The sequence below is a fragment of the Botrytis fragariae genome (assembly GCF_013461495.1).
Source record: "Botrytis fragariae strain BVB16 chromosome Unknown tig00000054, whole genome shotgun sequence".
NCBI classification, from domain to species: Eukaryota; Fungi; Ascomycota; class Leotiomycetes; order Helotiales; family Sclerotiniaceae; genus Botrytis; species Botrytis fragariae.
Window position 1 is genome coordinate 1828012 of NW_023500993.1, and position 12167 is coordinate 1840178.

The 12167-nt window shown below is 44.1% G+C and overlaps 5 protein-coding genes across 5 annotated transcripts; 1 reads left to right on the forward strand and 4 right to left on the reverse strand.

Annotated features, from left to right (window-relative positions):
• Positions 1-1188: 1188 nt before the first annotated feature.
• On the reverse strand, positions 1189-2844 carry Bfra_005315 (putative cop9 signalosome subunit 1 protein; the record flags this gene model as incomplete). The annotated part of the gene is made up of 5 exons (XM_037335699.1): positions 1189-1392; positions 1484-2245; positions 2317-2597; positions 2668-2727; positions 2781-2844. 5 exons carry the CDS (start codon positions 2842-2844, stop codon positions 1189-1191), a joined length of 1371 nt encoding a protein of 456 aa, XP_037192794.1.
• Positions 2845-2850: 6 nt separating this feature from the next.
• Bfra_005316 (uncharacterized protein) lies at positions 2851-3129 on the reverse strand (the record flags this gene model as incomplete). Its single annotated transcript, XM_037335700.1, has 2 exons — positions 2851-3029; positions 3096-3129. The coding sequence occupies 2 exons, from the start codon at positions 3127-3129 to the stop codon at positions 2851-2853; spliced, it is 213 nt and encodes a 70-aa protein (XP_037192795.1).
• Positions 3130-4875: 1746 nt separating this feature from the next.
• Bfra_005317 (putative heat shock protein hsp98 protein) lies at positions 4876-7716 on the reverse strand (the record flags this gene model as incomplete). The annotated part of the gene is made up of 1 exon (XM_037335701.1): positions 4876-7716. The coding sequence occupies one exon, from the start codon at positions 7714-7716 to the stop codon at positions 4876-4878; it is 2841 nt and encodes a 946-aa protein (XP_037192796.1).
• A 618-nt stretch (positions 7717-8334) lies between these two features.
• Positions 8335-9607, forward strand: Bfra_005318 (uncharacterized protein; the record flags this gene model as incomplete). Its single annotated transcript, XM_037335702.1, has 2 exons — positions 8335-8523; positions 8642-9607. 2 exons carry the CDS (start codon positions 8335-8337, stop codon positions 9605-9607), a joined length of 1155 nt encoding a protein of 384 aa, XP_037192797.1.
• Positions 9608-10291: 684 nt separating this feature from the next.
• Bfra_005319 (uncharacterized protein) lies at positions 10292-11913 on the reverse strand (the record flags this gene model as incomplete). The annotated part of the gene is made up of 4 exons (XM_037335703.1): positions 10292-10435; positions 10535-11293; positions 11610-11792; positions 11848-11913. The coding sequence occupies 4 exons, from the start codon at positions 11911-11913 to the stop codon at positions 10292-10294; spliced, it is 1152 nt and encodes a 383-aa protein (XP_037192798.1).
• Positions 11914-12167: the final 254 nt, after the last annotated feature.

Genomic DNA, 12167 nt, shown 5'->3' on the forward strand with positions numbered 1-12167 from the left:
TTCCTGGAAGCTCATGTATTCATTCACTGATATCAAGTTCACCTCCTATCCATTCGTGCTTTGAATTTCAACCCCGACTCCTCTCTCCCAATAATGCTACCTCCACATCTTCGGAATCCAGTTTTCCAATTCCCCATTCCCCATTCACCTCTTCTCCACGTCAAAACCCAAACCCTACTACCCAAACTCTTCCTCCTCCCCTCCTCCCCTCCTCTCCTCTCGCCCCCCTGCAGCAAACATCCATCAAAACACATCTAATCAGATAAACAAAATAACCCCAATCCGAAACACAAACCACACAAACCCACGAAAGCAAGCAAAGAATTCTCCACTATCCACTATCCACTATCCACCAACCTCCATCCGCATCCCCAGATCTACTGCCTCTAAGAACCTAAACAAACACCTCTACTCCATACCCACTCCTCCTCCCCTCTATCTCCCCTCTCCCTCTCACTTCCTCCTCTCCCATCCCAAGAAAAATCGCAAACCAAACACAAACACAAACCGAAACAAAGATACTTCATACTCTCCACCCTACCCCAGACCAGACGCGCCATAACACTCCCTTACTCCTCCAATGCCTACTTGAAAATTTCAAAATTTTCAAACCCCTCCCAGAAATAACTTACGCTTTGTTTCCCCTTTTCTTCATTCTATTGCATTACAATTCATCAACCACTGAATAGCGTTTCCATTAACATTACCATTACCACAGCATCCATCATCTCTATCTATTTTTTTATTCCTTACACCATCCTCCTTGCTCCACGAATTAGCCTACAACACCATGCTAATTAACCTCATCTCCATCGTACCAGCTCCTCCGTAAACCCCTCCAAATCCCACTCCTCACTTCCTCACACACAGTTTCACAGCACCAAATGAAGCAAATGATACATGTTAACATTCATAAGTCATAGTATTCCTCTATGCCTAAGAAATAAGAACCATCTATCTAATTTCTCATCTTTCAATCGATAGAAATGACAAAATGAAATGGCCCGTAACTGCCTATCATGCCATACCATGCAACGCACATGAATAAACCTTCCCCGTAAATACCTACCCCGAACCATAGACGCCGCCCCAAATGAGAATCAGCCTCGGGCCCCTATCAATCATAAACGCCATTTTCATCGTATCGTATCATATCATCATGTCATCACCCCCTCATCGACACTTCCCTTAATTACCACTAAACAATTCGCCTGCAAATCCACCACCCATGCCTCTTCTACCACCTTCTTTATGTGATCTGACTTCCATATCCGAAGCGACGATATTCATACGTAACAAATGTTGCCTAGCTTCACGTTCGACTTGCTTTGCAGTCTTGAGAGCTTCTTGTTGAATTTCTTGGCGGTTGGCTTTGGGTGTTGAAACGAGAGTCTGATTGAAATATATTAGCATAATAAATTGAGCAAGGGGGAAGAAGTGTAGAAGTTGGAATGAAGTTTGAAGAAGAATGAAATAAATGTACCTTAGCAACGAGATCGATTCTAGCATCCAGCTCGCCACATTTGATCATCTCTGCCAACTCCTTTTCAATGTTCTTTCCAGGTGGAGCGAAGTTCTTGTGCAATGTCTCAAACGTAACACAACTGAATGGAATGAAGTATTGAACGATACTCTTGCTTCTAACACGTGTGTAAAGCTCGTCAACATGCTTTTGCAAATGGATATCAAGTAGATAATCAGCCTTGTAAGACTCCAGAATCTCTAAACATGCCGAATATTTGCTACCGACAAACGCTTGAATGGCACGACGAATATGTGGCTCCATTTCGAGATAGGCGCGGAAATCGGAGTTCTCGAGAACTGTCTTTTGTAATTTGTTACGATCGATAGTGGCTAAAGCGCAAAGACCTCCATAGACAGCAATATCGTTTGGACTGATGATAGTATTGTAAGTCAAACCCATTCCTGGAGGTGTCTGCAAGAAAGTTTGTGCAGCAGCAGCATATTGCCCTGCATGCATTTGTGCGATACCTTCAGCTGCATGACAAAATGGTTTAATGACCTTCTCATCATCTGGGCCAACAACTGTTCCTCTCATCTTTTGAACGTTGGAAAGAACTGCGATATATTCCTTTCTTTCAATAGAAACTTCAATGATATGTTTAGAAACGTCGATTACGTGTCTTGACGTACTGATATCTTGTCGCATGCGAGAATAAGCTTCGAATGCAAGTGCAAGTTGACCTGTAGCTTCATAATGTTTGCCTAAATCTTCATTTCCCATCTGTTCGGCGATTCATTAGCCAGTCAATCTTCGGAGTCCACCTGCTGTGGAACACAAGTATCATGACTTACCCGAATGCTTTCCTTGATTAAATTATTCTTATAGCCTTTCAACTGTGCTTCCAAGCTTGCAGCCTCCGCAGCATTGGACTTATTTGTAGCATCAATCCATTGATCATCTCTAACAGCCTCTGGTTCGTTTGGCGCAATTCTTGTCATAGCAGTACATGCATCCATGTAGATAGTAACATCCTTTCCTTGCTTTGCTTCTTTAATTAGCATTTTCAAAGCTTCGACGCCGAGGAAGGTTGAGGTGATGCCGATGAGATAAAGTCGCTCAAGTCTGGTTCTGCCTAACAAGAAGAAATGTTAGCTATAAAGGTCCATGAGAGATCGCATATCGCAGAAGACTTGATATCTCACCTTTATAATTCGCAATGTAGCTTTCAAGATCGAACTTTGGCGGATCTACAAACAGAAGAGCTGCTTAATAGCTGTTCACATATTTACTTGAAAATATTCAATGGGCAATTTACCAGTAACAACAAGAGCTTTCTTCCTACTGAAAGTAGGTGACATTGGTGGATACAACGAAGCCATCTTAATCTAGGGTCTCTGTGCTGTAATTGCGCGCGCTGCTTGTTGCAATAGTGTAAGTCGAATAAGAATTTCCTTTATTTGTTGCGTCCAATAGTCCTTATTTCGCTCTCCGGTCAAGCGAAAGTGTGTCTCGTCGCGTTCCTTAATGATTCTGCTTTTCTCACGGGAAGCTTCGAGTAAGGTAGCTATTGATAGATTCTCGAGGTTAGAAGGTGCTATTCATCGAGATATTAGGCTATGAGGTTACATACCAAGAGGGGTGGAAGCAGTACCACTAGTATTCATGATTATTCGGGTACAGTCCAATCGGTGAATCGACTTCGAAGTTCCGTGGTGGGGTGAACAGGGCTGAGAAGAACAAATTGGAACTGTACAGCTTGAGCACAGACAGTGACTGTCACGTGGTGTCAATCTTGTCTGATAAGATTCCATGGACTCGCTAATCTCAACCATGCCAATGTCATGACAGTACAGCAAATAAGAGGTAAAAGGAACACCTTATTCATTGTAGTTACATATAGTCACTTGTTACTTTGGATTCAGACATTTTAAGGATGTTCTCTGACCATCTCAGATTTATAAGCTCAAATTGGTCTTTGTTGTACGATTGATGGAATAAGGATACGCTCGCCTAGTCAGTTAGGATGCTCCATCTCTTCTCACATTACGAAAACCTCTTATGGCTCTCAATCGTGTATTAGCAAGATTTATTGAGCCCTATTTCCAAACTCTGGAAGTATGGATATCCTAGCTCTCTTAGTGGTTCAAGAAATCCAAGTTGAGCTTCCCAGTGCAAGTAATAGGTTACTCGGAACTCGTCCATCATATCGAGAATGCTCAAGTCTTACTATAAAGTATGAAGAACGCACAACTCCTTTTCTCATCCTTCTAATGAATCTTGCTAGCACGAAGAAAGGCTACTATCAGCCGTCCTCTCCTAAGATCAAAATATGAGATCTTAAAAAGTGTCTCACATAAGGTAAAGCGAATGTAATCTTCACTTACTAATGCAGATTAAGACATCGAGTCATTCCATTTAACCCACAGAACAATTGGGTCGACTATTCGTGTCTCTCAGCTGATATGTCAAGAGTAGTCTTGGGTTTACCCTATTATTAAATGAAATTTTCATCCTCTTGACTCATTACTTCTAACCAAACCCTTCACATCTCTTTTCGGGTATTTGAGTAGCTCCAAAGAACCAGACATCAATCTAAGCCATCTCTACCGAAAAACTTACCGGATGTTAGCTCAATGGGAGCACAGAGAATGATATAGACTCTTGGTTCTGGGTCCACACCACTTGCAAACACTCCCTCCACTATATCTTCACCGATTGGCATGCTCATCGAATTAGATCTGGCAAAATAGAAAATTGCACCACAGGAACTTGCATTCTTTCTATGCTGAAGACTCGCCTTGGAAGAAATGATAGGAACTTATATTTACTCACATCATTGTCTTCTGCCACCTCGCTTCAGGACGCCAAATCTCCTTCATCTTTTCTAAATCATGGAGCAGGAAAAGCAAACCCTTTACTCATTACCACAGACCAAACAACTGACATCTCTAACATACTATTGAAAATACCCAGCACATCCTAACAGCAAAATATCTGTACGTCAAATCTCCGACCTAAGCTTCCATATCGACACAAGCACTGTCCTCCCTCCTCGCTATGCCTTAGACATGCAGCAACCTTTCCATCCCCTCTAAAAAAAATAGTGAACAGAGTAGAATTATTCACAACCCATCACCACAACATCCCCCTTCCACCCCATCCGCAACTAACCTCCTAATTCCCATCACATTTCCCTTTCCCAACCTCAAGATCAATCACCACTTCCAAGATTTCACACAATCACAGTAGACAATTCAAATTCTTAATATCTTCAAAGTATATTTAAATTCTTTTGATTATCATAATCTGATTCTAGGCCTAATTTCCAAACACCCAACGCCCATTTCATTCCCTAGTCATTAACCATCCATCATCATAAATTACCCATTTATCCCCTGATATCAAGTCCTTTATTGATACAAATCCATATCTCCATCACTATCCCCTTCATATCTATAACCTCTGTTTCCTCCCCTCCTACCAAATGCTTCATTCGCATCCACTTCATCTATTTCCATATCATCTTCACTACTGACTTCCTCGCTACTACCCTGATGATTAGGTAAAACCTCAATTCTACCATCTTTCATTACAACTCTTGCGACCTCTCCATCCTTAATCGCTCCCCTCAACAATAATACCGCCATTCTATTCAATACCTCCTTCTCAATCAATCTTGCCAGAGGTCTAGCACCATACGCTGGACTATAACCTGCTGAACCAAGATAATCTCTCACCGCAGGAGAACAATCGATGCGAACATCTCTACTATTGTTCGACAGTCTCTTTTGAATTTCTCCAAGTCTAACATCGACAATCGAACGGATTTCTTTCTTACTAAGGCGGTTGAAGATAATCGTAGCATTGATACGATTCAAGAATTCCGGCAAGAAATAATCCTTCAGAGCTTGTTCGACCATCATACGAGTAGTAGGATCAATCTTTCCATTAGCAGCGTTAGGACGATCGAGGTATTCGGCTCCCAAGTTGGATGTCATGACAACTATACAGTTTCTAGCATCAATGACACGTCCTTGGCCATCGGTGATACGACCATCATCCATGAGCTGAAGAAGAACTGTAAGAATCTCCTTTGCTGCTTTTTCGATTTCGTCAAAGAGAAGGATAGAGAAGGGTTTGCGACGAAGGGCTTCGGTAAGTTGTCCTCCGGCATCATGTCCAACATATCCAGGTGGTGCACCAATCATACGACTAAGTGCATGACGTTCTTGATATTCGGACATATCGAGTCTGATCATAGCCTTCTCATCATCGAAGAGGAAGTCGGCAAGGGCTTTAGTAAGAAGTGTCTTACCAGTACCAGATGGACCACAGAACAGGAAACTTGGTGGCTGGTTTGGATTTGAAAGTCCTGCTCTTTGAAGTCGAATGGCATCTGAGACTGCTTTCACAGCTTCCGATTGGCCAACGACTACCTTGCCTAATGCCTTCTCCATGTTCAACAACTTATCCTTCTCAGTAGCCTTGAGTCTTTGAACAGGGATACCAGTCCATCGAGCAACAATCTCGTTGATTTGATCTGGACCAACAGTATCAGTGATCAGAGATCCACCGGAGTCAAGGTTAGAGGAAGAGCTAAGAGCCGCGTCAGCAGCCTTTTTCTCCTTCTCCAAAGTCTTGATGAATGCTACTTGTTCTGGAATAGCGTAGTATTGGAGATCAGCAGCCTTGCTAGTATCACCCAAACGAGTAGCTTCATCCATCTTAACCTTCAATTGATCAAGCTTGACTTTAGCCTCTTGGATGTCCTTGCCTCTCTTTCTCTCGCTTTCATACTTCTCACGCAGAGGTCTAAGTTCTTCCTCAACGTTACTAGCGTCTTGCCTAGCCTGAGCCAAGCGAGCTTTCGAAGCTTCATCCTTTTCACGAGACAAAGCATGAATTTCAATCTCGAGTTGTCGATGTCTTCGATCAAGGGAGTCGATAATTTCAGGTTGTGATTCTCGGGCAACTCGAACAGCTGCTGCTGCTTCATCAATAAGATCAACAGCAGAATCTGGGAGTCGTCTTTGGGTAAGGTATCTAGCAGCCAAAGTAGCCGCGGAAACGAGAGCACCATCTGCAATGGTGACTCCGTGATGAACTTCGTATTTCTCCTTTAATCCACGGAGAATGGAGATGGTATCGGGAATAGATGGTTCCTTAACCAAAACTTGTTGGAAACGACGTTCGAACGCTGCATCCTTTTCGATGTACTTTCGATATTCGTTGAGAGTGGTAGCACCGATACAGTGAAGTTGTCCACGTGCCAACATAGGTTTAAGCATGTTAGCAGCATCCATTCCACCTTCACCACTGGCGCCAGCACCCATGAGAAGATGCATTTCATCGACGAAAAGAACGATCATCTCCTTGGATTCTTCAATCTCCTTCAAGACACCCTTCATTCTCTCTTCGAATTCTCCTCTGTATTTACTTCCAGCAATAATCGATCCGACATCCAGAGAGAGAAGTTTGCAAGCAGCAAGATTATCCGGCACATCAGCATTGACAATTCGCTGAGCCAACCCCTCCACAACTGTCGTCTTTCCTACACCAGGTTCACCGATCAGTACTGGGTTGTTCTTCGTACGTCTCGACAAAATTCTAACGACTCGGCGAATTTCTTCTTCTCTGCCAATAACTGGATCAATCTTTCCCTCTCTAGCCATCGCCGTCATATCGATAGTGAATTTCTTCAAATTCTCATTATCCTCCTCTGCATCCGCCGTCTTAGAATCGACTCTTTTCGTTCCCCGAATCTGCGAAACTGCATCTTGCAGAAGCTTAGCATTCGGCATGTTGGCTTCCTTCAAACATGTTTGAACAGCTGTATCTTGAGTAACTGCGATGATCAAGTGATCCACCGCAATAAACGAATCCTTCTGTGTCTTCTGCAATTCCTTCGCCGCCCTCAAAACTTTATTGAAAGCAGGCGAAACGGCAACTTGGTCTGGTGGAGGATCCTGACTGGGTAGACGAACAACAGCGCGTTTAAGTGAACGATCGAGAGCTTGGGGATCCCCATGGGCTCGCTCAACTACTTGTCGGAATAGTGATTGAGAAGCATGGCCATGAGAGGCGTTCATAGTTTGCTGTTGGTCTTTCGATAGATCGGGTAAGGGATCCAGGAGGGCGAGTGCGAGATGGAGGGGGAGAAGTTGAGAGGATCCATGCTGTTCTGCGTTGGACATGGCATCTTCTATGGACTTCGTCGCCCGAGTGGTAAAGGACATGTCAGATGTAGACATGATTGCGGTATTGTGTTCAGTGCGTATATGTGTGTTTTCGTTGTTGTATGGTTTCAAACGTAAGTAATATAAGTTCTGTAGGTATTATTATGCTGCGGGGTTTAGTACCGAGCTTCAGCGTAAAAGAGTATTTCTATGTAAAGCAAATGAAATATTTCAATGAGTGATTCGAATTGAATGTGACTTTATTTCTTGATGATGAGAAAAGAAATCTCTCGAGTACAAAGAAGACACTCATTTATATAGGAAGCTTCAAAGATGAGACCCATACGATGACCTATTCCATAGTAAATACTTGATATATCTCGAAATTACTCGCACCATCCTATGAGCTTCTAGGATCACCTCGTAGCTTCTAGAAACGTCAACATCAAACCACACGTTTTTTGACCCCACACACCAAAAAAGTTGGCTCGCTTGCATCCGCCTGGTTTCCGCCCGGGCACCAACAAAAAGTTTGTTTGTAGTGGCCTGATTTTGGAGCCCAATATTACATAATTTTATCAGGCAACAACTTATCCATGGAGCCAAAGACGCTAGGACAATTTTGGTTTTCAAGATATCGAAATTATTATTGTCGCCCGCATTTCAGTCAATCAATTCACATTCTTGATAGTCATGAGTGTCCCATCACTTCGGAATTGCATCGGCAATTCGGTCAGTAAGACAGCGGGTGTCAGATATGCATCAACGAAGTCGGTGACTGCGAGACAACCACCCAATCGTCCGGAACATGGAGAGCAGATATATGTCTATAATCACTTACGGACGAATCAAGTCGTCTACTCACTTACCAGGGGAATGGATGTATGTATTACCTCTCTGTCTTTCAATTGCTCTCTGCCAATATACTCAATGCCCCAAATCCTCCCATACTTGCCCCGCCCCCGCCCTCTCCACCCAACCCTCACTAACCCCTCACCAGAACACCTCTTCCCTCCACCAACTCCCCTACAATGGCAAAAAGACCCGCCCTGCCGCCCTCCGCAAAGACCACTGGCACCCCATGGCCCTAATAACCTTCCCACCCGGCTGTTCCTCCTCCGGCCTCAGCGCCTTCCAAAAACTCCGCGAATATCGCAAACGGCACGAACACTCCTGGGACCCCTCCTCCCCCCTCTTCAAACGCGAGCCCCAACCAGGCGAATCCGACTACCAAAAATCCAAAATCCATCTCACCTCCAAACTGCGCTCCCGCAAAATAAACGACCAAAAAGCTAACACCGTCGCCGACATGGCCGCTGTTCTCAAAGATATCAGATACGGAAGCGAAAGAATAGGTCTCGAAGGCATTGGAAAGGAAGGCGTCGTAGAAGTGAAGTGGAGCGATCTCGCAGACGCAAGTTACGCAGGCGAAGGATCCGATATCTGGGGCGAAGCTGTTCTTCACGATACTCTACCCTGGGATCGCAATAACCGGGACATCCTCAAAAGACAAGCGTTAAGCACCGAAAAGCAAGCGGAATGGAAAGCCCAGCGCGCAGCAACAAAGGAAGCCAACGAAGAAAAGAAGAGGAAAAACAGAGAAGAGAATGAACGAATCATGAAAGCGAGAGAAGAGAGATGGGCAAAACACATAGCGCTCATGGAGAAACACCGCGCAATGGGCAAGGGTCCCAAGGTCCTCCCCCAAAGAATCAGACAATCCCCCGCCGACAATTGGGCGCAGGAGAGACAGGCGCAGCTGGAAAAGTTAGCATGGATGGAAAGGACGGGCGGCTCGGCGCAGGAATATGAATTCTCGCGCGAGCAAGCTGGTGCGGTGGATGCGGTTGAGACGCAGGAATTAGAGCTCGAATCTGCAGCTGGAGCGGGAGCGGGAGCTCAACCGTTGGGTTTGGGAAATGAAAAGAATGCAGAGACAGAGACTCCTGCGACTAAAATTCTTTAGGAGGAGAATTTATGTGTTTGGGATGCAGAGGTAGATGTAGATGTAGATATATATTGTAAAATCACATAGTATCACACCCGTATCGCATCGCATTGTATATCTTCTTGTCCCAACGTATGCATATATGTAGCTATCTACACCTATGTGTATACAAACCCCACAATACGAAATGGACATACCTACCTACCCAAGGTACTCACGACAGAAAAAAGATGACATGACACACTACGTCTATTGTTCCAATACTACCTACCTAGATATCGTATTCATTCATTCATTCATTCATTCTCCATCTCCATCTCCATCTCCTTCGCATACCAATCCCCATACTCATCCTCACATCCAAGAAAAGTAAACCAAAACCAAACTGTGAAATATGGAAAATGATGTATATGGGTACATACATAAATATACATCACACAAGCGAAACCTCTCCTTTCTCCTGTCTTTCTCCCTTGTCGTCTCATATTTCATTCTCATATTCTCGATTCTATATCAAAGCACACACACACACACACACAAACACACAAACACATATATATTCGTATACAAAATCTAAAAAATCTCATAGCCACCAGCCCACCCCATCCCATCCCGCTCTTCGCCTATTGTTCCGTTTTTCCATTCGCCTTTCTAGCCGCGAGAATACATCTTTCCCCTCGCCCTCCCAAAAGAGGGAATTCCCTAAACCTTAACCGCAAAACTTTTCAAATATTCATAATCCTCAATGTTCGCATCCACCGTTTCTCTAATAATTTTCGCCGCGTCTGCGCCGTATTTCTCGGTCCATTCTTCATTTTCTTGGGTTACGGTTTTGGCTTTCTTTTTCTAATTTCAATGTGTTAGTATTTGCGTTTGTATTTTGAATCGATTAAACCCCCCCCCCCAAAAGGGAAGAGTAAAAAGGTTTAGAAAAACAAAACTTACATGTTCTCTGGCCTTCAAACTCGAAGAATTAATCGCATCATCATGAAAGCCCCTCCATTTCTCAAACGCCTCTCGCGCTTTCTCATGATGCTCCTCGGTATCCCAAATCAACATATTGGCATTATATTCCAATCCCACCTCTCGACAATAAGCTTTGATGATGCCCTCTGGATTATCCAACAAATCATCTGCGTCGATAACCGTAATACTCACTTCCTCATCTTTCAGATTCTCGGCCTCGGACTCGGGGGTTCCGGCGACGGGAGGACCGACTTGGTTATTGGAGCGCAGGAAATCGAAGACGCGACGAAGTTCGTCGTAGCCAGCTTCTTCGGGCATGAAGTTGTAGAAGCCGGTGACTTTGTCTAGGGGAGGAATGGTGCAGCGGAAGTAGGAGGGAATACTCGAGCGGGGATGGCGGATGAGGAAGGTGAAGTGGAATTGTTTGAGGATTTCAGCGGGTACGACCGTGGGGTTTCCGGGCTCGGCAACGGTGTTGTATGGATATGGGACTTTGGCGGCGGTGCCATTAGTGTGTCCATTAGTGTGTCCATTGGTGTGTCCATTGGTATGGCCATTGGTGTGGCCGTTGACCCCATTGGTTTCCCCGTTTGACACCCCATTTACCCCATTTGTTTCGCCATTGGTGCCGACACCCTTCTTGACACTTTTACCTCCGAGCGAGGGAGCAATTGATGCAGGTTTGCCTTGAGGAGGTACAAGGTAGTGAATGATGTCTTTGATGAATAGTCGTTTTCCCTGTTGTGGTGTAAGTTGCTGATTCATTAGAATAAAAATACATGCTGGTATGGATTTAAATTGGGGCGCATAAAAGGTGCACCTTCCATGAGAAAGTTCAGAGCGTCAAAGAGAACGTGGATTACAAAGGACAAGACTGGAGCTCTGATGTTTTTATCGTAGAGAAGATCTGGGCATCGAATAGTAAAAATGGAGTCCATAGTGTCAGACACTTGTCTTATACCCAAACCAATCTCGAGAGCTCCAGAAAACCTGCAGGACCAATGCCATCTAAAGGAAAGACTGGGATAACAGTAGAAGCGGATTTAATTCTAACCTCTTTGCCTTCTTGCTCAATTCTCTCGAAAATTGTCTTATATGTGCTATCTGCGAAACCACTCTCCTTGCGCGCGGCTTCATCATCTTCATATCTCGGGCTGAGTCTCTCGGGACCAAAGTAGAATGCATCTCCAAAGGGTTCGTGAACACAGGCAAGGACATCATCGCGAGTCATAAAGACCTAAACAAACATCAGTCAATTGGCCAAGAGAGCTGCGGAATCAATTGGGACTCACTCTCTCGAATGCGGTAGAGCAAGCTCTGGGGTGGGTAGCGCAGAAGATTGGTTTCATGGAAGTCATCTTGCTGGTTATGTTTTAAGTCAAATCTATCAATTGAAGTTGTAAATGATGATAACAGGATCCAAACACCAGACAAACTAATACAAGCAATCTGTATCTCAAGTAGAGCTGTGTGAAGTTGTCAACGGTTTCCTTTGTTGTTCGTTTCCAGAACAATTCAAGATAGGGAATTCAGGTACAATCTAAGATTTTACAAATCTTGCAACTCGATTGGATGGAAAATAATAAATGCTAGATGAAAAGAGGACTGGAAA